The following is a 25,883-nucleotide window of genomic DNA, read 5'->3' as shown; positions in this document are numbered from 1 at the left end:
TTTTCCATTTCTGCACTGTAGCACACTGAAGTGCGATCTGGGAGTTGGTATATTTAAGTAGTGGGGGGTGCTTACACCCTTTACATTTTCTTTTTTTTTTTTTTTGTAAATATAAATTTTTTATATGTTCGAACATTTAATTGTTTGATCACTAATGTTCGATCTTTAGTGGTTCGAACATATAACATAGATCCATATATATATATATATACACACACACACACACACATATATATATATATATATATATATATACACGCATACACATATGCATACATACATACACACACGTACATATGAACTTGCATGGAAAACAGGCATATGCGTCTTCATTCATGTGCAAAAAATTGTATTCGCATACCTGATAACAAATCGCACAAATGTCATTATGCTTCTCCAACTGATCTTCTGTAGCAACTGGGAGTGATTTGATCTTGTTCACAGCATCCCTGCGGAGAAGGAAACTCTTCCATCCCAGCTGAGCTCGAAGCCATACATTGTAGTAGGAGTGAATAAAGATGATCATTGAACCCATCACAGTCCACTCTCCAAAAATGGTTTCTGAAACTCCATAAGCCACAACACAAAGGGCAACAAGAAATTCTAACAGTCGGTAAGTACCATTTACATAGTAAATGATGTCATCCATGTTCTCCACTGGCTCTTTTCTGAACTCTTCTACCATAAACAGAACATAGATGAAAAGGGTTCCCAACACCTGTTAAAAAAATACATTATTCAGATTAGTTTTAAACTACAGAACCAAAAATGACACTCAGATTAGCAGTACAAACATACTTCTTTCTTAATAAATTATCAACAAGCTGCAAGTTTCACAGTTTTAACACATTATAGTGCATTTTGCTTGCTGCACAACAGACTTAACATATGTAGGCTTGTTGGGTCATGGGATCAAGAATAATTAGATTCCAGAAAAAAGGTGGTAGCTGTTAAGTGACAGCATCTCTACATTCCAACTCTTCCAAAACAAACTTGCACATATTCAAAGCTGTATTCTAGGCAACTTATTTTATTTATTTTTTGGTGTACAACAAACACTCAATGTGTGACATTTTGTCCACATATATGTGCCATTAAATTATCTTCTCAAAGATAATGAAACTAAAGGTTGCAAGCCATATTCTGTGCCCAAACATTTCGCCATTTCATTTATGTGGTCCTTAAAATCATATACCACACACCTTCTATCACCATGTTTGATAAAAAAGCCTGCAACATGTAAAACAAAAGCAGTAGCCACTAGTTCTTTCATATCTTCAAACTTCATAAATTACTCTCCTGGACTGACATACAGCATCTAATTTGATCCAGCATCCATGGTAATTTAATTACTGTGAGCAACACTTTAAGTGCTTGTTCTTCCATAAATGCTACCTCAGCCAAGCTGAAATTTTCTTGCTTTCCAAATTATGATAATTCAGAAGTAATATTCAGTATTTTAAACTAACAGCAGCAAAGCAACATATATCATTTCGATCTTGATAAAAAAAGCACTGACAAAATGCTTACAAACTGATGTCACATGATTCAGATAAAAATGATACAGTGGAAACAATGTACAGCAATGTGTTGCTGATTTAAAAAATACCTTTTCCTGTACTGTCAGAAGAGCTAGAAAGAGAACTGAAATGAGCTGAAATATTCTTAATTTATAGTATAGGCTCATGGGAGAGCAGCACAGAATATATTGCTCCTGACAAAAATTGAGAAAAATAATACACACTGCTTCCACAACTGCTGTCAGAAGCACATGCAAACACAGGCACCGTCATAAGTGTTGCTCAACAGTTAAAATTGATTTTACATGCTTCTGAGAAATAAAAGATGATCACACGGAATCGTAAACAGTAAAGATAAAATAACAATGGACATTGTTGTGACAGCCTGCAGCAATATATTTGGAGAGCTGTACTGATCACATCTGCAGCAAAATAGAATGTTAAAACAAACTTTTTTTCCTCTTTAATTATTTATTACTACTGCTTGTAAATCAGACTTGAAAGTAAAACAGCAGTGCAGCTGTTACGGAAATGGAAATCATGGCAAATTTACGTAACACATTACACCGATGTTAAGAAAAAATTACCTTTTCAAAGTTATGTCACTGAGCAACGGGTCACTGCAAGTAACAAGTGCTGCAATTCTTCAATGACCATAGCAGAACAGCAAGTCAACATTCTTACAGAATGCTTATGGTAAAGGCATCAACACTCCCTGCTTCTGACAGTGTGGTAAACCCACGCTACTTATTTGCCTATGCACAGGCAGGCAGAACAAACTGGGAGACTTCATGTCTACACTGTTGCTCTAAACAGCATCTTAATCTACATCTATCTTTTCAGTTTTTATTTTAATTTTTTTTCAGAGCTGTCCTTTGGCTTAAAAATATATTCCATGACTGATGCTAAGAAAGAGAAACATATTTGTTTGTCTGAAATGGTCACTTACCAAAAATGCGAGAAACTTAACAATATATGTGTACTTCATTCCTCTTCAATGAAGCAGTTTGACTTGCACTTAAATCTCTGACTCAGGAGTCCAACTTAGCATCCTACCACACCAAACCATAAGAAAAAGTCAACTGGCTGACATCACAGATGCTCCTAAAGTAATACCTGAAAAAGTTTTAGGAGAGACAGGCCAGGTAAGAGACAATACAGATTAAATGCAAGGTACTTAACATAAGGCAAGATCTTTAAGAAGAGGGCACTGAAATTATACATAACACCTGCATTGTGTGCCTTCTGTGTACTGCTTCCTGGTCAGAGTTTTTGAAAGCAGTGTCTACAACAAGTAAGGAACCAATGCAGTTCTTGAGCCTGTTCATATAATAATGAAGGTAACATGAAAGACATCCATGTACAAGATGAACTACTGCGTATCTCTCAAGTTCTTTTGAGTTTGCTTTCCCTGCTTTCTGCTAGGCAAACAGTTTAATGCTGGAATCTACACATACAGGCATCTCACTAAACTTGAAGATATCTTCTAAAAGTAATATAACTACAAACAGTCTAATGTAATCTTAACCTCTACAAAACAGTCATATGTAATAAATGGTTGATGAATACACTCAAAAAAAGAAAGTAAAAAAAAAGCTAGAATACAGGCCAGATTAATTAACGCCGACACAAAGCGTACAAAATCTTGATTCAAGAACATCCTTACCACATTTTTTGTACTTTCTAGTCACAAAGATTACACTAAATGTATATGTAGTCTACACCTTAGGGAAACCTTTATGAATCCCTTTTGATATTTAGAATGGTGCACACAGTGTAGGTGTTAATGAATCCCATGGAACGTTTAAAAATGATCAAACACTGCTATTGAGTTAGTGATTCACTCAATTTTCCCCACAAGCAAAGCAAATATCTATTAACAAGTATGACAGCAAGATAACATCTAAATTGCTACAAATAAGAAGTCTTCATTTTATTTAATTACTCTATGCATAATATGGCACAATGTACTTTCTGGCAGTAACAAAGACTGATACCAAAAGGAACTGCAAACAAAAAGAAGTTATGTTCTTACCATAACGTTCCATCTGTGTTGTCGATCTTCACTCATACTTGACTGTTGGGTTCGGTTCCAATCCTCGGAACCAACTCGGACGTTATATCAAGCTTGCGTTAGCCAAAAACTCTCAAGCTAAGACTACCCATACTGCCTCTCTTCCCTTTACCTCAGATAGAGTTTGCCCATTACGAAGAAAATTATGGAAGCTCTGTCTGAGCAACAACCCTACTAGAACACCAGGACTAGTTCCAAACCTCCAGGAGTCCCAAGTCCCTAGGAGGGGGCCGGAGGGTGGGATATGAAGAATGAATGAAGATAGACAGCACAGATGGAACATTATGGTAAGAAAGTACAGTTGTGTACACTTACATAAATGTAGATGTTCGAGTGTATTCATTGTTGCAGTCATCACACTTGGGTTATCTGCCTGCAGGTAGCTCTCAGTTGCCTGAATACCAGAGTCTTGGGATTTCTGCATCGGATGCAGTCGCCTCTTCCATGATGTTAGGTTGTCAGGGGTATAAAACATGCAGCCGACGCCATTACATCAGTATTTCTTGCCCCAGATGTCAGCAGCCCCCAAAACAGGAAGCAATCACATGGTGTGGAACACCTCCAGTAAAAAGTAAATACCATTTCCATAAGATATGGCCAAAGAAGAGGATAGGTAGAAAGTACAGAAAAGACAGGGGGGGCTAGAGGGAGGGTAACCAAGAGTGCAACAGTGAATACACTCGACAGCTACATTTATACCAAGTGTACACAACTGTACTATGTTTTTCATGTTTCACTGTTGCAGTCATCACACTTGGGTTGATTACCAAAGCTGAGGAAGGGTGGAGGCAGTCAAGAAGTATTAGGGCTGGCTAGCAGGCCTTGTAAGACTGCTGCGGCAAATCCAGCTCTGGATTTAGAAAATATACGTAAGTGGTAATGCTTGGTGAAGGTGTGTACAAGAACTCCAGGTTACAGCTTCTAGAATGTCCCTGGTAGGGACTCCCCTGAGAAATGCTGTAGAGGTTGAGGTAGCCCTAGTGGAATGAGGTCTGATCCCCTGTGGGGTAGGTTTTCCATGGTGTTTGTAGCAGAAATGGATGCAGTGTGCTATCCATTTAGAAATGGTTTACTTTGAAATGGTCTTACTGTCTGCCCCTGTAGCAAAGCTGACTAGTAGCTGGTCAGATTTTCTGAAAGATTTAGTCCTGTCAAGGTAGAACCTGAGCTGTCTGTGCACATCCAATGAGTGTAGGATCCTTTCCCCTTTATTCTGAGGTTTAGGAAAAAAGGTTGGTAAATGGATGGACTGGTTTAAAGCTAGACTGGATACCACCCTGGGCATAAATAATGGGTTAGTCCTGAGGGAAATCCTGTCTGCATGGAAGATAATGAAGGGTTCCACAGCCATAAGGGCCTGTAACTCAGACACTCTTCTTGATGAAATGATGGCTGGAAGTAAGGCTGTTTTCCAACAGAGGAATTTTAACTCTGCTGTAGCAGCAGGCTCAAAGGGGGGGGGGGGGGGAGAGTGTGAGCTTCTCTAGTACAAAGTTAAGGTCCCAGGCAGGAGTGGGAGCTTTCCTTGGGGGTCTTAAACTGTTAGCTCCTCTCAGGAACTGTTTGATCAGAGGGTGAGAGAAGAGGGGTGGCTCAGTATTGTAATGAGCTGAGATGGCAGAGGCATGAAACTTAATTGATGGGAAGGACAGGCCTTTGTGGAGCAGCTCTGCTAGATAATCTAAGATTTGAGGTAAGGTGGGCACAGCTGTGTCCTTTCCTTGAGACTGGCTCCAAGAACAGTATCGTTTCCACTTTTCTGAATAGAATTTCCTAGTACTAGGCCTCCTGGCCTCAAGGATAACATCCAGCACTTGTTTGCTGAGGGGTGCTGGTGATGTATTCAGGGAATAAGCTAGGCTGCCAGGTTCAGGGTTTGCAGCTGAGGATGCAAAATCTGTCCCTCCTGCTGGGACACCAGAGAGGTGATCTCATGTGTAGGTGCCATGGTGGCACTGCTGTCAGACTGCGTAGGAGTGGGTACCATTTCTGGTGTTGCCAGTCTGGTGCAATAAGGATTGTCCTGGGCCTGTCCTGTTTGATCTTGAGTAGTACTTTTGAAAGGAGGGGCACAGGGGGAAAGGCATAGATTGAGAGGTTTTCCCATGTAAATGATAGGGCATCCACTTTCCATGCTTGGCTGTGGGGATTTCTGGTGCAAAATGTCCTCAGTTGATGGTTTTGGGGGGAAGCAAAGAGTTCCAACTCTGGTGTCCCCCACCTGCATATTATAAGTTTGAATGAGTTTGGGTTCCAGTTTCCACTCGTGTGGGTCCATCAGACTTCTGCTTAAGTCATCTGCCAATGAATTTTGTTTGCTTGGCAGGAATTGAGCTTGCAGGTGCACTTGACTGCTCAAGGCTGTGTTGCACAGAGCCATGGCTAACCTGCAGAGTGGGTAGGAATGAGTTCCCCCCTGCTTGTTTATGTATCACATAACTGTGGTGCTGTCTGCCTTTATCAAGAGTTGTCCTGGCAGGATAAGGTATTTGAAGGCTGTTAATGCATTCTGTACAGCTTACATTTCTTTTTGACTGATATGCAGGTGAATTTGCCCTGGGCTCCATTTGCCTTGAATGCATTTGCCTGCCATGTGAGCCGGCTATGCATAGTCTGATGCATCTGTTGTCAGGGTTTGGGTGGCGGGGGTAGAGTGAATGGGAGTCCCTTGTTGTGGTTGCAAGCCTCTGCCCACCAAAGGAACTCTGAGAATGTTGACACCAGAGACTTTTTAAGTACCACTGAAGTTTCCTCATATGCAGTCTTGCATAAGGAATTAGTAGAATGCATGAGGCCACGAACCCTAGGGCTTGAAGTATGTTTCTTGCAGATAGCTGGGTTTGGGTGCCCAGTAATTTGTCAAATAAACCTGCTTTTCTGGATTGAGGAATGCCATCTAGGAAGTTGTGTTCAAGCTTGCTCCCAGGAATACAATCTTTTGGCTGGGTACCAGATGTGATTTTTTTCGTTGATGGTGTACCCCAGAGAAGTTAGGAGTCTCTTTAAAAACGTCAGGTGCTGAAGTAGCAATTCCTGACTGTCTGATTGAATCAGGCAATTGTCCAAGTGTGGGTAAATTTGAATATTTCTCTGCCTGCAGTATGCAATGGCTGGAGCCAGGCACTTTATGAATACCCTGGGCACAGTAGATAAGCCAAAAGAAGTGCAGAGAACTGATAGTGCATAGAGCCTGTCCTGAAAAGTAGATATTTCCTGCAAGATTCCCTTATGGGGATGTGCAGATAATCTTCTTTTAAGTCTAGGGTGACCAGCCAGGAGTCCTTGGCTAGCATAGGAAGCAGCTGCTGGACTGTAAGCATTTTTAATTTTGGTACCACCAGGAAGGTGTTGAGAGTTGACAGATCCAGAATGGGGCGCTAAGAGTTCTCTTTTCTGGGCACCAGGAGCAGTCTGGAGTTGAAACCCTGTCCCCTTTGCTCTGCTGGAAAAGGTTGAATAGCCCTGATACTGAGAAGAGAAAGTACTTAATTTTGAGCCTCTATCCACTGGTTTGTAGGAAGGTTTGGCAGTCCGCTAGGGGTTGGCAGTGAGTGGAAGTAGAATCTGTATTCCTGGGATACAATTTTTAAGCCCCATCAGTCCTAGGTAATATACTCCCAGTTTTTTGCATTCAGGGTGAGTTTTCCTCCTAGGGGTACAAGTACTTGGGCATGGCTGGGAAGGATGAAGGACAAGTCATTGTGAACTGTTTCCATAAGGGGGTGGCTTACCACTCCCTGTTTTTGAGGAGGGAGCACTCCATTGTTTAGATCTGTGTATACCCTGAGACTGTAGTCTTTGTGGTCTGTTGCTCCTGGGTTTGGACTGAGAAAGTCTGCGAGGGACTGGAAAGGACCAGTTTTTTGAAGGCCAATGCCTACTGAATCTAGGTGGCTGTACCTGTAAGAAATCTTTAACAGTTTGCATAGATTTAGCTTTTTCCTCCATCTTTTTGAGACAAACAAACATTCTTGGTTTAATGGAGCATCTAATAATTTTGCTTTGACATGGTCTGGCAAGATTTGTTCCTTCAGCCAAGCATGCCTTCTCAGAACAGACCCAGTGACAGCAGCCCTGCAAGATGCTTCTAAGGCATCAAAACCACACTGCAAAGTATGTTTACCAACTTGGTTTGCAGAATGCATTAACTCTTGTAAGTCTTTACTTTCTGCACAATCAGGAATCAACAACATTTTTTGTTTAATTAGTTCCATAATATGCTGCTGGTACGTCAACATGTGAACTGGCAATTTAAAGCCCTGATGGCAAGAGTTGCAGAGGTACATACCTTCTTACCCCATCTGTCTAGAGCCCTAGAATCCCTGTCAGAAGTGGCAGGGTTTTTGGCTGTAGTAGCTTTAATACCTTTAGGTCCCTGGGAAATGGCCTCTGGATCTGCAGTGGGATTTTTAAAGAGAAATTTGTGAGAGTCAGGTACTCTGTAGTACCTGTCAGGCTTTCTAGGAGCATATGGTAAAGTATCAGGGGTAAGACTGGATTCCATAAAGACATCATCTACAATATCCAGGACAGGGGGTACAGCTAGAGGGCTATGCTGAGGCAAGTCTAAAAATTCCCCGAGTCTCTTTTTGGACTGTGGGTAGTCCTGGCATTCCCAGCGGAAATGCTCTCTTAAGGTATGCAAGGTTTCACCGAAAGAAAAGTCCTCTGGGGGGAGGCAGAGGGAATGGAATCCTCTGCATCTGAATCCTCATAGGTAGATAAGGGTATGTCCTGGTAATCACAGGGGTCAGAGTCATCAGATTCATGGTCTGTAGAATCAGAAGGAAAATCAATTATTTTTCTTTTACACGGGGAAGACTGGCTTCCCCTAATTAAAGTAGTAAGTTCTTCAGCCATTCTAAACATCTGTTTCTGTGTCATGGGAGCTTGAGAATGCGCTTTGGTCGTCGGTTTACTAGGCGTAGTGCGAACTCTGGGCCTGAGAAATTCATTAGTTTTGGTCATTAACGAAGTAGTCGGTTTAATACAAACACCAGAAAGTTTGAATACACCCTCAGAAGCCGGTGCCTGCATAGCGGCTACAGACCCATCCAAGGTACAGAAATCCGCAGGTTCCATAGTCGAAGCAGCATCTTGCGGTATACCAGATTCCGAATGGGTCTCAATAGAGGCCTGCAAATCTCTAGAAGCGAATAACAGGGCTGTGAAAGTGCCTCACTGAATACCGGCGGACTGGCGACTAGCTTAACAGAAGCATCAGCAGTTTTGGACCTATGCGGTCTGTCTCTGTCTTTATCCTTGCATTTTTCAGGAGATTGGTAGTCGGATGGCTTATCAAAGCCATTTCGGAATACAGAGAAAAAGAGCGAAGGAATTTAGTAACAAAAATAGCCTGATGATGAATAGTTTGGGCGTTGAACAAGGCATAAAACCGACAGCGAGGCACGTCGTGGTCTGGGCCTAAACACGTGACGTCGTAAGAATGAAAATCTCTGTGAAGTATTTGCTTTCTACAGGCAAGACAATTGTTAAGTTTTTCTGACATCGGTTAGAGCAAGGAAAAAGGGTCTCCAATGGGGTACTTAGCTTTAGAAGACTTCAGGTTTGAATCTCAAAAAAATGTTATGTACTCACCATAACATTCCATGTTGGTAGTCCATCTCACCCTTCATTTTTACATATGGGTTCGGAGCCGATCCTCTGCTCCGACTTGACCGATTTACAAGCTCAAAGATTTCTGATTGGCTTGTGGCTAAGCAGGTATCCAATAGGGCACCAGTACAAACCCCAGATCTTGTTTGCTGCTCACTAGAAGAAATAACCATAACAGACAAACCAATACTAAAGGGTCTCCAACCAAAGATAACCAAATTATCATTATTATTATCTCCAGATCTTCCAGGATGGGGGCAGGAGGGCGGGTTGGTAAAAATGAAGGGTGAGATGGACTACCAACATGGAACATTATGGTGAGTACATAACTTCTTTATGTTGTGTAGTCCAATCTCACCTTCATTTTTGCATATGGGACAGCGTCCCTAGCGCCTTATTCTTGGGTGGCTCACTGGAAAATACTACTAAGCACCGTGGAGCCAAAGGATGCTCTACCCCTGGAAGCTAAATCCAATTTGTAATGTGTAATAAAAGTGTGATGGCTAGCCCATGTAGCTGCTGCACAAATATTATCAAGTGGGACCCTGGCTTAAAAAGGCTGCAGAGGTAGACAGCGACCTGGTAGAATGAGCCTTGATCCTGCAGGGTAAAGGTCTGCCCTCCAAACTGTAGATAAAGGCTATGCAACTGGAAATCCAGTTAGATAGTGTCACTTTAGAAACTGGTAAGCCCAATCTGGAGTCAGAAAAGGAAATGAATTGTTGATCTGATGTCCTAAAATCCTTGGTCCGCTGTAAATAAAAATGTACTTTTCTATGAACGTCCAGCTGATGAAAACGGTATTCAGCTGCATTACAGTGATTAGGGAAGAAAACTGGGAGCTCTATGGATTGATTTAAAATAGCAGGGGAACAAACTTTGGGGACAAAGGAGGGATTAGTACGCAGTGACACCATGTCTTTGTGAAAGATCAAATAAGGTGACTTAACAGACAAGGATTGTAGCTCCGATACCCGTCTAGCTGATGTGATAGCTACCAAAAACAAAGTCTTCCAAGACAAACATTTCAATGAAGATGAGTGGGAAGGTTCAAACGGGGAAGAAGTCAGTTTGGACAACACAAAATTTAAATCCCAAGAAGCCACAGGTTCTTGCAGCGGTGGTCTCAATAGAGTGGCTCCTTTCAAAAAGGTCTTGCATAGCTTATGAGACATTAAATTGGTATCCGGAAACCCTAAGTGAAAATGAGAAATTGCTGCCAATTGGACTCTGATAGAGGCAGTGGCAGATCCTTGTTGAAAAAGCTCAGAGAGAAATTCCAAAATCACAGGGATAGAAGCAGTGTAGGGCTCTACATTCATTTTCTGTGCCCAAATAGAAAATCTTTTCCATTTATTGCCATACAGCCTCCTAGTTGAAGGTTTATAGGAGGACATAAGAATATGTGATACTGAGGATGATACATCATGATGCCTGACTAGGGATGGAACTGGAGCAGCCACGCTGTCAATTTGAGGGTGTGGATTGAGGGATGTAGCGAACCTGACATGTGAGTCAACAGATCTGGAGCTGGGTCCAGGATCCAAGGATCGTCCAGGAGAAGAGGCTCGAGGAAGGGGAACCAGACCTGACGAGGCCAGTAAGGAGCAATGAGGATCAACTTGCTTCCCAGCCAACTAGCTTTCTGAATCACTTTGGAAATGGAGGAAAGGCATACAGAAGTCCCATGGGCCAGTCATGAGCCAGAGCGTCTCTGGGTGTCTTCCCCAGAGGGGGGATGAGGGAAAAATAGCTGCTGCATTTGGCATTGACTGGACTGGCAAAAAGGTCGCAGCAAGACTGTTCCCATTTTCGGAAAATCTGTTCCACTGTTTCCTGTTTCAGAGACCACTCTTGAGGCAGTAGAATCTCCCGGCTGAGTTTGTCAGCTATCACATTGGTCATCCCTGGAATGTGCGTTGCAACCTGAAAGCACTGGGAAGAAATCGCCCATTCCCAAACTCGCATGGCCTCTCGACAGAGTGGGTAAGATTTGGTACCTCCCTGTTTGTTGATATACCAAACTACCGACATGCTGTCTGATTGTATCGCAATAGACCCTACAGGAAGAAGGTCTTGAAGTGCTTGCAATGCCAGGAGCACCGCCCTCATCTCCAGAACACTGATATGTAGGTGAGCCTCGTGTTCTTGCCATGTGCCTTGGACAGTCCTGCCGAGATAATGCCCCCCCCCCCACCCGATCTGGTAGGCATCTGTGGTCACAGTGACAACGGGTTAGGCAGGAACAAAGGGGGCACCCATGATTAACTGGTTGGGAGCTATCCACCAAAGAAGGTCCTTCTTGCATGATTCCATCAGCAGGATAGGATGACTCCGCGGGAGATACTGGAAGGACCACTGGGAAGAGAGAAGCCACTGGAGAATTCTCATGTGCAACCTGGCTAATGGTACTAATGGAATGATGGAAGCCATAGTCCTGAGGAGCTGAAGAACCCACTTGGCTTTGATCTTCCGCAATGGGAGAAAATGTTGAATTTGAGAGATTAAGTTTTGTGCCCTTTCGGCGGGGAGACGAACTGTCATGTTCACTGTGCCTACCTCTGCGCCTATAAAAATCACAGACTGAGAGGGCAATAATGCAGATTTTTCCCAATTTATGGAGATCAATAACTGAGCACAAAGTTGAATAGTGATGTCCCTGCTTTGGAGGGATAGATACCTGATAGGGGCAGTCAGGAGCCAGTCATCCAAATACGGAAATACCTGGAATCCCTGACGTCTCAGGTGAGCTGTCACTACTGCCATGCATTTGTTGAACACCCTGGGGGCTGGGGTGAGACCAAAGGGCAGAGCACGAAACTGATAGTGACTGGCTCCCAGCCGGAAGCGTAGATGGCTCCTGGATGCCTTGTCCATTTTTATATGGTGGAAGGCACCTTGGAGATCTAGAGAGCACATGCAATAGTCTTTCCCTAACAACTGAAGTATCGACTGCAGTGTTACCATCTGAAACTTGTCCTTCTTCACGGATTCATTTAATCTGCTGAGGTCCAATATTGACCTCCAATCTCCGGTTGGTTTTGGTACTAAAAAGAACCTGGAGTAAGTTCCGGATCCTAATTGGTCTGCAGGGATTGACTGGATGACTCTTTTTAAGAGCAACTTGTTGATCTCCACAGTTGTCTGATCCCTGTGATTGGGTGGTACATCTGGGATCTTCTTGGGAACAAACGGTGGAAGGGAAAAGGGTATGATATAGCCTCTGGTAACAACTCTCTGTACTCACTTGTCTTGAGTAATATTTAGCCAGGCTTCTGGATACAAAGAAATGCGACCCCCGACTAGCCCCAGAGAAACGCAGTGGGGCCCCACATCAGGAGCGCTGATAAGGCCGTCCCCAAAAGGAATCACGACCTTGCTGGTATTGCAGACCGCCCCTGCCTCTAGGGCGACGTCTCCCATTTCTTCCTCCTCCTCCTCTGCCTCTGAAGGAGGGTTCACCCTATGTGTCCGGAAAGACCCTCTGAAACTTTTTGAACCACATTGTACCATCCCTTTGACTTTTGGGGTATGGTGGAGAGGGAACAGTAAAACGTACTCCCACAGCAGAAAGCATCTTTCCTTCTTGCTAATACTGAGTGAGTGTATCCTTCACCTTAGAACCAAACAGTGAGGAACCATCAAATGGGGCATTGGTGAAAGTAGACTCGAACGGTTTCGCAAAATTACACAAGCGCATCCAGGAGTGACGCCTCAGGGCAACTCCTGAACCCGCTGCTCTTCTCGCTCCATCAGTGGCATAGGAGATAAGCCGTATGGAGGAGTTAGCTATAGAATTTAAGGTGGACAACTGAGCAGAAATCTTGTCAGGGACTCCCTCAGTACACACACCTTGTATAAAATCTGCTAACTCCTTGAAAAGATCCCTCTGCAATCTCGTGAAGGGAGTGAGATAGTTCAACGATTGAAAGGTAAATGCCACTGAACTAAAGATAGGCTTCCCAAATCTGTCCATCTGTCGAGAATCCTTGTTTGGCGGATGAACAGAGGAAGAAGTCTCCACCAGCACCTTCTTTGTGGCCGCCGCCACCATCATGGCATCTACAGGAATGCCCTTAGACAAAAACTCTTTACCAGGAGGAGCAGACAGAAACTTATTAGGTCTCCTGGGGACTGGCTCCACGGCATCAGGAGTATCCCACACCTTTAGACTAACTAGATCCATCAGTTCCGTCAAAAGGTGGAGACACCCAAGAGGCAGAAGGTTGAGACTTGAAAGCCTTCAGGTACACCGACTCCTCATCAAAAGGGTTGACACTGGGCCAGTCGCACTTCTGCTTAAGGATCTCCAGGATGTCCACGAAGGAGACATCATCAGAGGACGACATGGGGAACCCTTCCGACTCCTAGAGGTCAGTGTCCGATGTCAAAGACTCATCCTGGGAGTCAACATGCTTCCTCTTACATAACCTCTTACAGGGAGACTCCTCGAAAGGACATTCCGGGGAGGCCTCGGAAGAGTGGGGGCCACCAGCCGATGGCTCCTGAGGCTGAGGGTCTCTGCTGTCTCTGGAGAGAGTAGGAGCGGAGACCGAAGTGGGTACTCTCAGGGGGGAGAGTGCTGGTACCACTGGTAGGAGCTGGAGAATGAGACAGCATGCTCATCATCTCAAACGCCGACCTCTCCAGCTCCGAAGGCCTCCCCCGCTCCGAAGAGACAAAGGTTGACTTCGGAGCCAGAGCCGTAGTCTCTGAGGTGGATGCAGGGTCCGAGCTCACCCTTGCCGACACACTGAGAGGATGGCTCGGAACTGAAGATGATAGATTCCAACCCTTCCCGTCGGCGCCGACAGGAGAGCTTCGGCACCTGGACATGACGGACGGCACCGAGCATGTCGGAGCTGAACCCAGCCACAAAGGGAGCTGGAACCGATAGTTCCTCCGGTGGCACCAAGCACTCTGGCTCCGAAGGGCCAACATGGCTCGGAAGAGGAATAGCAGACAAGGGCAAAGCTGGATCAAGTGGCTCCAGAGCCGAATGGGTCGGAGCCAACAATAATTTTGGTAAAGCAGACGACTTCAAGAGTCTCAACACTACCCTCTCCACATCTTCTTCCGAAAGGCTCCTGGAAGACATAGTAGGGGATCTTGACCTAGGGGGCACTGGAGACTTCAGTAATACAGAAACTGGTAGGGAATTGACAGACCGGCTCCGAGTAGCAGATTCAACTGCTGATTCAATCGGCGCAAAGGTCGGCTCCGAAACACTTGGAACTGACTCAAACACCATAATGGTGCTCTCCTTTGGCTCCGAAGGCTGTGGAGTCGAGGAGGCAGATTTTGACTGTTTAGGAGGAGGCTCAGAGACACCAGCTGGTGCCAGAGAAGGCCTTTTTGAAGACTTACATTTGCCAGACTTAGAGGAAGCTGAAGAACTGGACAGAACTTCCTCAAAGGATGGTGTTAGTAGACCCTTGAGTATAAGCTTGTTCTTTCTTTTCTGTTAACACCCTAGGAGAGAAAGCATGGCAGAACAAGCACGATTCCTGCAAGTGGATGGCCCCTAAATATTAGATACAGCTACTGTGGCCATCCATTAAATAAATCTTTTGGGAGCATTTCATGCACTTTTTAAAACCCGAAGGTTTGTGCTCCTTACTCTCTTTAGACATTCCACACACAAGTAACACCCAGGAAAGGAAGAAGAAGGGGAGTGGACTAGGTCTTCTATCTAAAACGGGCCTAGCCCTACAGAAAGAAGTACCACGAGGACTAGGTTCTCTAACTTAAACGGGCCTAGCCCGGTGGAACAGAAAGCTAGGTCTTCTAATTTAAACAGACCAGAAAAAGGAAAAACTCACGCACAGAGAAGCTGTAATGACTCTATTTAGTAAAAATTTAAGAACAGCAGCTAGCGTACTAGGGAAGGAAACTCCAACCCTAAGTAATTAGCAAGCAGATCCCCACCAAAAATACAATCTCTGAAGAACTAAGCTGACTGTCAAATGGAGACCCAATAATGGTTGGAAATAACAGGAGCCCCTGCTAACTACCAGCGGAAAACCGCCAAAAACTAACACTCTACCTGATATAGAACAAACAAGGCGCAACGGCACCTACAAGGAACTCTAAACTGGCACACAGGATACCAGACTAACAACAAGTTTAAACTAAGATTGCACCAAAAGGGCAAACAACACAACTGCCTAGGATAATAGCAACCCTAACAACGCAATATTAACTCTAATACTATATTTAAATAGAAAAGAGTTTGACACTTAGTCAGAGCCAAGAGAAGCACGACCGAACTCATCAACGTGGCAAACGAGATCTGGGGTTTGTACTGGTGCACTATGGGATACCTGCTTAGCCACGAGCCAACCAGAAGTATTTGAGCTTGTAAATCGGCCGAGTCGGAGCTGAGGATCGGCTCCGAACTCATATATAAAAATGAAGGTGAGATTGGACTACACAACATCGAAAATGTCAGGTAGCGGCCAACTGACACTTGGGAGTTGCTTCTGCTTCGGGCTCCCACATGGCAAGAAAAGCTGATGTAATGGCGTCGGCTGCATGTTTTACACCCCTGACGACCTGACATCATGGAAGAGGTGACTGCATCCGATGCAGAAATCCCCAAGACTCTGGTATTCGGCCGACTGAGGGCTACCTGCAGGCAGATAACCCAAGTGTGATGACTGCAACAGTGCAACACGAAGAACATCATAACTTCTTTACCTAATGTTGTCAATCTTCATTCATTCTTGACTGCTGGGACAGAGTCCCAAGCTACTTTAGATCCTGGGAGGTCCTAAGGAAGGATATTCCTGAGCACCACAGATCCAAAAGATGCTCTTTCCATGGAGACCACGTCTAAATTGGAATGAGTGATAAAGGTATGAGGAGTAGCCAAAGTTGCGGCTGCGCATATATCATCCACAGAAGCTCTGGAATGAAAGACTACTGAAGTGGAAACAAATCTAGTAGAGTGACCTCTAACTTTTGTTGTAAGTCAAGTTTACTTTGACTGTAAATAAATGTAATGCAGTCTCTCAACCATTATGACAGAGTGACCTTTGAAACTGGTTTGCCCAGTCTAGTACCTGAATCTGTCCAAACAAAAACGTAAATGTCTGTGGACAGCCAACAAATGCAAGCAATATTCTCCCTTGTTTGAGAAATTTGGAAAGAAGACTGGTAAATCTATGGTCTGATTGATACTGGAGTCTGACACTACTTTAGGCAGGAAAGGAGGGATTGGTTCTGAGTGATACTCTCTTTGTGAAAAAAGATATATGGATGTTTCGCACAAAGAGCCTGTAACTCTGAAATTCTCTTGGCAGACATGATAGCTACCAGGAAGATGGTCTTCCAAGATAAAAACAAGGCACTATGGGATCTTTGACAGGCGGTTTCAAATGTAAAGCGATCTTAAAAAACATTTTGCAAAGACGGTGAGACATCAAAGAATGATAATCAAATCTGTTATGGAAATTTGAAATGGTAGCTAAATGAACTCTAATGGTAGAAGATGAGGCTCCCAAAATAAAGTGCCTAAGTATTCTAAGACATTATCGACTGGAGCTCTGAAAGGATCAAGACCGTTTTTATCAGACCAAATAACAAATCTCTTCCATTTGCTAAGATGTTTTCTGGTGGAAGGTTTATGAGAAGCTAGAAGTATCTTTTGCACTGGGGAGGACAAATCGTTTCACCTGGCAATTACTGGAAGTGGAGAAACCAAGCAGTCAGCTTGAGATTTTGAAGGCTGGGATGGACCAAACCCTGAAGATGAGATAACAGATCTGGAGATGGATCCAGAGTCCATGGGCGGTGAACTAGGTGAAGCCAAAGAAAGGGAAACCAGACTTGACAGGGCCAATAAGGTGCAATGAGAATCACTTTGCTTCTCAACTGAAATGATTTCCTCAGAAGTCGGAGAATTAGAAGGATTGGTGGGAAGGCATATAAAAGTCCCGGGGGCCAATCGTGGAAAAGTGCATCTCTCAGGGACTCCCAGCGAGGGGGGACTAGGGCAAAGTAGCTGCTGCATTTGTGGTTTATGGGAGAGGCAAACAAGTTGCAGCAAGGCTGACCCCATCGATGAAATATTCTTGTAGCTACACTGGGATTGAGAGACCACTCATGAGGTAGAAGGATACACCTGCTTAGTTTGTCCACAATGATGTTGGAATTCCCCAGAATATGCGTTGCTATTAGAAAGCAGTTGGAGGTGATAGCCCATTGCCAAACTCTTAGAGCTTCCCAACAGAGGATACGACCTGGTTCCCCCGTTTGTTGATGTACCAGACTACGGACATGTTGTCTGACTGGACAGCAAGTGTCCCTGAATGAAGGGTAGATCGGAATGCTTGCAATGTTAAAAGTACTGCGCTCAGTTCTAGGACACTGATGTGCAATGTGGCGTCTTGAGGGGACCAAGTGCCTTGGACTGTCTTTCCATGAAAATGCCACCCTCCCCCCCAATCAGGGAAGCATCCATGGTCACTACGGCCTTGGGCTGAGAGGGGGAGAAGGGGTGACTCCACAAATTCTCTTCTGGCTTCATCCACCAAGATAAATCCTGTCTGCAGCGGTTTGTTATGTGAATTGGGTGGGACATTGGATGAGTTGACAGTGACCATTGTGACACCAGGAGCCACTGAAGCAGCCTCATGTGGTACCTCGCTAGGGGGACTAAAGTGATTGTCGCTGCCATAGACCCAAGAAGTTGTAAGACTAGACAAGCAGGAACTTTGTCTTGACAGAGTATCATTTGAAGTTGCGACTGGAACTTTACCAGTCTGTGATGAGAAAGGGAAACCATGCAGGATTTCATTTTAGTTTTAATCTGATGAATTCTATGTCCTGTGTGGGAGATGGTTGTGATTTTTCTCTATTTATTGAAATGCCTAAGAAGTCAGCAAGACACAGAACGGAGTCTAAGGTGGAAAGCAGCAGATATCTGGTGGGGGCAGTGAGGAACCAGTCGTCTTAAATATGGAAATGCACAGAATCCCTGTAGCCTTAAGTGAGCTGCTACAACTGCCATACATTTGGTGAACACCCTGGGCGCTGTAGTGAGACCAAAGGGCAGTGCTCAAAATTGGTAATGACTGGCTCCTAGCTGGAAGAGGAGGTATCTTCTGGAGCATTTGTCCATCTTTATGTGGTAATACGCATCCTGAAGATCTATGGAGCACATCCAGTAATCTTACGCCAGAAAAAGAAGGATAGATTGAATTGTGACCATCCGGAAAGTTGTTTGTTGCACAAATTTGTTCTATAAACTGAGGTCTAAGATTGGCCACCAGTCCCCTGTCTTTTTTGGCACTAAAAAGAATCTTGAGTAAAATCCGGATCCTATCTGGTCTGGTGGGACTGTTTGGATGACTCTTTTTTTAAAGCAGCTTTTGAATCTCTAGTGCTGCTATATCCATCTGACTGGGTGAACATCGGGGACTCACCTTTGTGGTTTGGGATAAAGTTTAAAGGGAGTATGGTAACCTATGGTAATTACTGTCTGCACCCAGGAATCTGATGTTATTGTGAGCCAGGCTGAGTGGTGCAGAGAGAATCTTCCCCCAACTGCTTCCAGAGGTAAGCAATCAGGCCGCCGCTCAGGAGCGGCTGGTAGGGCTGTCCAGAAAATGAATCCCTGGAAAAGTACAGTGTACACTTATCATAAATATAGATAATTGAGTGTATTCACTGTTGCAGTCATTACATTTGGGGGTAATCTGCTGGCAGGTTGCCCTCAGTCGGCCTGAATAACAAAGTCTTGGGTCCTGCGTCAGTTGCTGTCTCCTCTTCAATGACGTCAGGTAGTCAGGGGTATAAAACATGCAGCCAAGGCGCGGCTGGTAGGGCTGTCCAGAAAATAAATCCCTGGAAAAGTACAGTGTACACTTATCATAAATGTACATAATTGAGTGTATTCACTGTTTCAGTCATTACATTTGGGGGTAATCTGCTGGCAGGTTGCGCTCAGTCGGCCTGAATAACAAAGTCTTGGGTCCTGCGTCAGTTGCTGTCTCCTCTTCAATGGCGTCAGGTAGTCAGGGGTATAAAACATGCAGCCGACACCATTTTATTCAGTTTTCCTTGCCCCAGATGTCAGGTGCCCCCCAAATGGGGAGTATATATATATATATATATATATATATATATATATATATATATATATATATATATATATATACATATATACATAAACAGTAAATATATAATTGCACTTTTAGAAACATAAACTTTACCTTCAACTAAAAGCAAATGCACCACAAAGGCTTTTGAGTATAGTGAAGGAAAGAAAAGGTATAGAAAGGGGGAAGGCGGGTGGGTAACCCGGACTGCAACAGTGAATACACTCGAACATCTACATTTATGGTAAGTGTACACAACTGTACTATGTTCTTCGCGTTTCACTGTTACAGTCATTACATTTGGGTAGAATCCCAAAGCTATGGATGGGAGGATGGAACCAAACAGCATTAGGAGCGGCTATAAGGCCCTGCAGGACTGCAGTGGCAAAACCTGCCCTGGATTTGGAGAAGAGAGGTAAATGATAATGCTTTGTGAAGGCATGAACAGAGCTCCAAGTAGCAGCTTCTAGAATGTCTTTGGTTGGGACTCCTCTGAGAAAAGCTGCTGAAGTAGAGGCAGCCTTGGTGGAATGTGATCTGATCCCCTTGGGCACCGGTTTACCATGGTGCAAATAGCAGAAACGAATGCAATGGCTTAACCATTTAGAAATAGTCTGCTTTGATATAGCCTTCCCCTCTGACCCTGCAGCAAATGCTACCAGTAGTTGCTCCGACATTCTTAGAGATTTGGTCCTATTTAAGTCGAATCTTAGTTGTCTGTGTACATCCAATGAATGCAGAATCCACTCCCCTTGTTCTGCGGATTTGGGTAAAATGTTGGTAGGTGAATGGTCTGGTTAAGAGCCACACTGGATACCACCTTAGGCATAAAAGAAGGATTGGTCCTGAGGGACACCCTGTCCGGGTAAAATATAATAAAAAGCTCCACTGCCATGAAAGCCTGTAGTTCTGAAACCCTTCTTGCTGAAGTGAGTGCCAAAAGGAAAGCTGTTTTTCAAGATAGAAATTTTATATCCGCAGTAGCTGCTGGTTCAAAAGGAGGCAGGGTGGAACTGGAAAAACTCTTTTCCAGCACAAAATTGAGGTCCCATGCAGGAGTTGGTGCTCTTCTGGGTGGCCTTAAATTTTTGGCACCTCTAAGATACTGTTTAAGCAGTGGATGAGAAAATAGGGGAGGTTCTGTGTTGTAATGAGTCGAGATGGCAGAGGCATGGATTTTTATTGAAGAAAAAGATAGGCCCTTGTCAAGCAACTCAGTCAAATATTGTAAAATCTGAGGAATATTGGGCTTTGCTGTGTCTATTCCTTGTGCTTGGTTCCAAGCACAGAATCTCTTCCATTTATCAGCATAAGATTTTCTAGTACTAGGCATTCTGGCTTCCAAAATGGCATCCATCACAGATTTACTGAGAGGTGCTGTTTGAATATTTAGTTGATTAGCCATGCTGCAAGATTCAGAGTTTGGAGCGGAGTGTGCAGAATTTGATAGTTCTGCTGAGACAGTAGATGAGGTATTTGAGGCAAGTACCATGGAGGAAGGTGAGACATATTCTTTAGAACTGGGTGCCAGTGCTGGTGAGGCCAGTCAGTTAGGACCATTTTTGGTTTTTCCTGTCTGACTTTTAGTAAGATCTTGGAGAGTCAAGGCAGAGGGGGGAAAAGGCATAGACTGATAAGTTTTTCCAGCTGAAGGATAGACCATCCACTTTCCATGCTTTTTTGTGATGAGTTCTTGTGCAGAATTTGTCCAACTAATCATTTTGGGGTGAGGCAAATAGATCTATGTCTGGGCTCCCCCTTTTCTGTGTTAACATGCTGAAGATTTGTGGATCCAGTTTCCATTTGTGCGGGTCCATAAGATTTCTGCTTAGGTCGTCTGCCAGAGTATTTTGCTTTCCTGGCAGGAATTGAGCTTGAAGAAGTATTTGGTAAGTCAAGGCTGTGTTCCATAAAGCCATGGCTAGTCTGCAAAGGGGTTAGGAATGTGTACCCCCCCGCTTGTTTATGTACCACGTAACTGTGGTGTTGTGCATCTTTATCAGTAGTTGTCCTGGATGAAGTAAGTCCTTGAAGGCTGTCAGAGCATTCTGAACAGCTAGCATCTCTTTCTGGTTGATATGCAGATGCATTTGGTTTGGGCTCCATTTGCCCTGAATGCATTTCCCTGCCAGGTGGGCCCCCCAAGCATAGTCTGATGCATCTGTAGTTAGGGTCTGGGTGGCAGGGGGTAGAGTGAATGACAATCCCTTGTTTTGGTCACATGTCTCTGCCCACCAAAGAAACTCCTGTTGTAGGGCAGAGAATGAGAGGAATCATTATTTCCAGGCTGTGACAATGTTGACTCCATAAACTTTATAGGTACTATTGAAGTTTCCTCATATGCAGTCTCGCATATGGAATTAGTAGGATGCAGGATGCCATGAACCCCAAAGCCTGCAGAATTTGTCTTGCAGATAACTGGGTTTTTGTTGCCATTTGTTTGAAGTATGTTGTCAGTTGCCTTTGTCTGGCGTGAGGTAAGCCATCTGGGCAGTTGTATTCAAGCTTGCACCCAGGAATGCAATTATTTGAGAGGGTACCAGTTGAGATTTCTTTTCATTTATGGTGTACCCTAGGCATGCTAGAAGCCTTTTTACAAATGCAAAATATTGAAGAAGAGTGTCCTTGTCCTCTGCTTGAATGAGAATCGTCCAGATAGGGATAAATTTGAATGCTTCTTTGTCTGCAGAATGCATTTACTGGTGCCAGGCACTTTGTAAAGACCCTGGGCACAGTCGTGTGGATCTGTCATATTCCTGCTTAGGTTGTCTGCCAGCGTGTTTTCCTTGCCTGGCAAGTACTGTGCTTGTAGTTCCATTTGAAAGTCCATGGCCATGTTCCAAAGTGACATGGCCAGTCTGCATAGGGGGTAAGAATGTGTTCCTCCCTGTTTGTTTATGTACCACATAACTGTGGTGTTGTCCGTTCTTATCAATAGTTGACCTGGTTGTAGTAGGTCCTTGAAAGCTATAATAGCATTTATTACTGCTAGCATTTCCTTTTGATTGATGTGAAGGTGCTTTTCTTTTTGGGACCATTTGCCCTGAATGCACCGATCTGTCATGTGCGCCCCCCAGGCGTAGACCGAGGCATCTGTTGTGATGACTTGATTTGCTTGAGGCTTGCTGAATGGAAGACCTGTGTTTGTTTGGCATGCTTGAGCCCACTACAGAAATTCCTTTTGCAGACATGGAATTAGTGGTATTATTGTTTCCAAACTGTGGCTGTGTTGAGACCATATGTTTTTCAGGTACCATTGTAGTTTCCTCATATGCAGCTTTGCACATGGGATTAGTAAGATGCAAGATGCCATGAATCCCAGAGCCTGCAGGATTTTCCTTGCAGTTAGCCTGGTGCAATTTGCTAGTGCTCTGAAGTATTGAATTAGTTGCCCCTGCTTCTCTGGCGTGAGGTAGGCCATCTGGGTGTTTGTGTCCAAGTTGGCACCCAGGAAAATTATCTTCCAAGAGGGTATTAGCCTTGATTTCCTTTTGTTGACTGTGTATCCCAGAGAGTTCAACAACATTATTACATAAGCCAGATGTTTCAGAAGAATGTGCTTGCGGTCGGCTTGGATCAGGCAGTCGTCCAAATAGGGGTATATTTGTATCCCTTGAAGTCTGCAGTAGGCAATTACTGATGCCAGGCATTTCGTGAATACTCTGGGAGCAGTAGATAAGCCAAAGGGCAATGCAGAGAATTGATAATGGGTTGAACCTGCAAGAAATCTGAGGTACCTTCTGCAATTTTGTCTGATTGGGACATGCAGGTATGCCTCCTTGAGGTCCAATGTTACCAGCCAAGACTCCTTGCCCAGCATGGGAAGAAGTTGCTGTAGAGTGGGCATCTTGAATTTTGGTACGAGTAGAAATGTGTTTAGGATGGATAGGTCCAAAATAGGTCTCCAATCTTTTCCCTTCCTTGGTACCGGAAATAGCCTGGAATAAAAACCTTGACCTTGTTCGTGCATAGGTACCTCTTGAATAGCTTTCATGTTTATGAGATCTGTAATTTGCCTTTGTGCCTCTGCCCTTTGATTGTGTGGCAGGTTTGGCATGCCTCTCATTTTTGGAAGGGTGTGAAAATGGAATTTGTAGCCTCTGTTTATAATGTCCAGGATCCATTTGTCCTTTGTGACAATATGCCAATTTTTTTGAAAATAATGCCACCTTTCCTCCTAAGGGGGCTGCCATTTGAGACTTGCTTGGCATGCAAAGGGGAAAGTCATTGGGTTTGCTTTCTGAAAGACTGCGAGTTATCCTCACCACCTCTTTGAGTAGGAGCTTGCCATTGTCTGCCTCCATAAACGATCCTTGGGATTGTCCTCTGCCCCTTGGGCGCCTGTATCTGTCTCTTTGGGGTCTGTCCATGGCAGGAAAGGACCAATTTTTGGAAGGCCAATTTCTACTGAAACGTGGGGATTGTACCTGCAGAAAATCTTTCACAGTTTGCATTGATTTAGCCTTTTCCTCCATTTTCCTTAATACCTCCTCAGCATTAGCACCAAATAGTACATCCTTTTGAAGAGGGGCGTCTAGTAATTTAGCTTTGACATGATCAGGCAAGGCTTGTTCCTTGAGCCAGGCATGTCTACGTATGACTGATCCTGTAACAGCAGCTCTACATGAGGCCTCTAGAGCATCAAACCACATTGTAAGATATGCTTACCCACTTGTTCTGCACTATGCATCAAATCCTGCAACTCCTTCAAATCTGGTTGTTCAGGTTGTGACATTTTACTTTTCAATTGTGATAACAAAAACTGTTGGTATTTTAGCATATGGAACTGACAGTTTAAGGCCCTCATGGTTAAGGTAGCCGAGGTATATACCTTTTTTCCCCACCTTTCTAAGGATCTGGAATCTCTCTCGGAAGGTAAAGGATTTTTAGCAGTGGAGGCCTTAACTCCCCTGGGGCCCTGTGAGATGGTTTCTGGGTCAGCAGCACGGCTTTTGTATAGAAATTGGTGTGAGTCAGGAACCCTGTAGTACCTGTCAGGCTTAACTGGAGCTGGAGGCAGAGAGTCTGGGTTAAGGCAGGCCTCCGAGTAAACATCATCTAGGATGTCTAAGACAGGAGGTATAGCCAGAGGCCTGTGCTGAGGTAGCAAGAGAAATTCCCTGAGCCTTTTCTTGGAATCTGAATAATCTTGGCACTGGGAAGTGTTCCCTTAAGGTATGCAAAGTTTCCCCAAATGAGTAATCCTCTGGGGGGGATACAGAAGGGATAGACTCCTCCGCATCAGAGTCTTCAAAAGGGGAGTAAGACTGTTCCTGATCATCAGAGTGCTCTGAAATAATGGAGCCCTGATCAGAGGAGGGGGAATCTTCCTCCACTCTGGGCCTTTTGTCCGGTGGGGGTTGAGAACCTCTGATAAGAGTAATTAAATCCTCAGCCATTTTAAGCATCTGTTTTTTAGGCATGGGGCCTGGAGATGGGCCCTGTGTAGCTTGTCTCTTAGAGTGCATGGTAGCTTTAGACTTAGTGAAAGCCTTGATGGAGAAAGAAGAGGAAGGTCTGAAGACACCTTGAGTGGAGGTGGACCTGTCCACATTTTGAGTTTCAACGCCAAGAGTGGCTTCGGTATCAGTAGTCGGGGTGTGGGCCGAGGAGCCTGCGACCTCGGGCACAGGAGACGCCACCAAAGAAGTGTTGTCGGTAGTCAGGGGCTGAGTAGGCGCCTCGCTGAGAACCGGACCACGTGTAGTCGGCTTTGGCGTGGTGTCGGTAGAGGCCACGGACCTCGTGTGTCGGTCCTTATCTTTGCGCTTTTTAGACAAAACTGGAGTCGGAGTATCCGATGACATAATATAGTTAAATGTTTTCCCAAAATAATGCTGGGCGAACTCCACCCGACGCTTAATGGTGCGTTTGTTGAATGTAGCACAAATGCGACAGACTGAGACGTCGTGGTCTGGGCCTAAACAAGGTATACAGAGGGAATGGAAATCCTTATGCGGTATTTGCTTCCCACAAGAAATACAATTATTAACTTTGTCTGACATCGGTCTGAGGCAAGAAAAGTTTCCCCAATGGGGTACTTAGCTTTCAAGAAGACTTCGGTTTCAAAATTTTCGTAATCTCAGGAGCTGGCCGACCGGCACTTGCGAACTGCTTCTGCTTTGGGCACCGCGCGGCAAGAAAGACTGAAGAAAATGGCGTCGGCTGGTTCCTTTATATCCCTGTCGCACTGACGTCAGGGAAGAAGCAACGACAACCGATGCCGGACCTAGACTTTGGAATTCGTCCGACCAAGGACCCGCCTGACGGCAGGAGAACCCATCTGATATGACTGCAGCTGTATGCACGATAAACATCCATAAAAGAGAGAGGATCCCTGGAGGCTGCCATAAAAAAAATCGGCATGGAGCCAGGAATGCCCTCCCCCACAGCACAGTCACTGGCCTGAGAAGAGCCCGATGCCCAGTGCACCGAGGGCCACAAGGATAACTCTAGTTCCAAAGTGACATCCACTATTGAAGTCGGAGGAAGGGAAGCTGCTGTCGGAGTAATAGGCTTCGAAACTTGAGTAGAAGTCGAAGGAGGAGTGTATGTTGGGGTTTGAGGAGA

General features: G+C 44.5%; 1 protein-coding gene across 1 annotated transcript in view; it reads right to left on the bottom strand.

Moving 5' to 3' along the window:
- RNF145 (ring finger protein 145) overlaps positions 1-25,883 on the bottom strand; it is a 1,685,498-nt gene that overhangs the window by 88,727 nt on the left and 1,570,888 nt on the right. Inside the window, exon 10 of the mRNA XM_044069355.1 lies at positions 362-718. Within this exon, the coding sequence (XP_043925290.1) occupies positions 362-718 (357 nt within the window). The remainder of the gene's footprint in view (positions 1-361; positions 719-25,883) is intronic.

The sequence above is a fragment of the Protopterus annectens genome, chromosome 4.part0 (assembly GCF_019279795.1).
Source record: "Protopterus annectens isolate FY-2018-M chromosome 4.part0, PAN1.0, whole genome shotgun sequence".
Classification (NCBI taxonomy): domain Eukaryota; kingdom Metazoa; phylum Chordata; order Ceratodontiformes; family Protopteridae; genus Protopterus; species Protopterus annectens.
The sequence above is the reverse complement of the archived record's forward strand: the minus strand, read 5'-3'. Positions and strand labels throughout refer to the sequence as shown.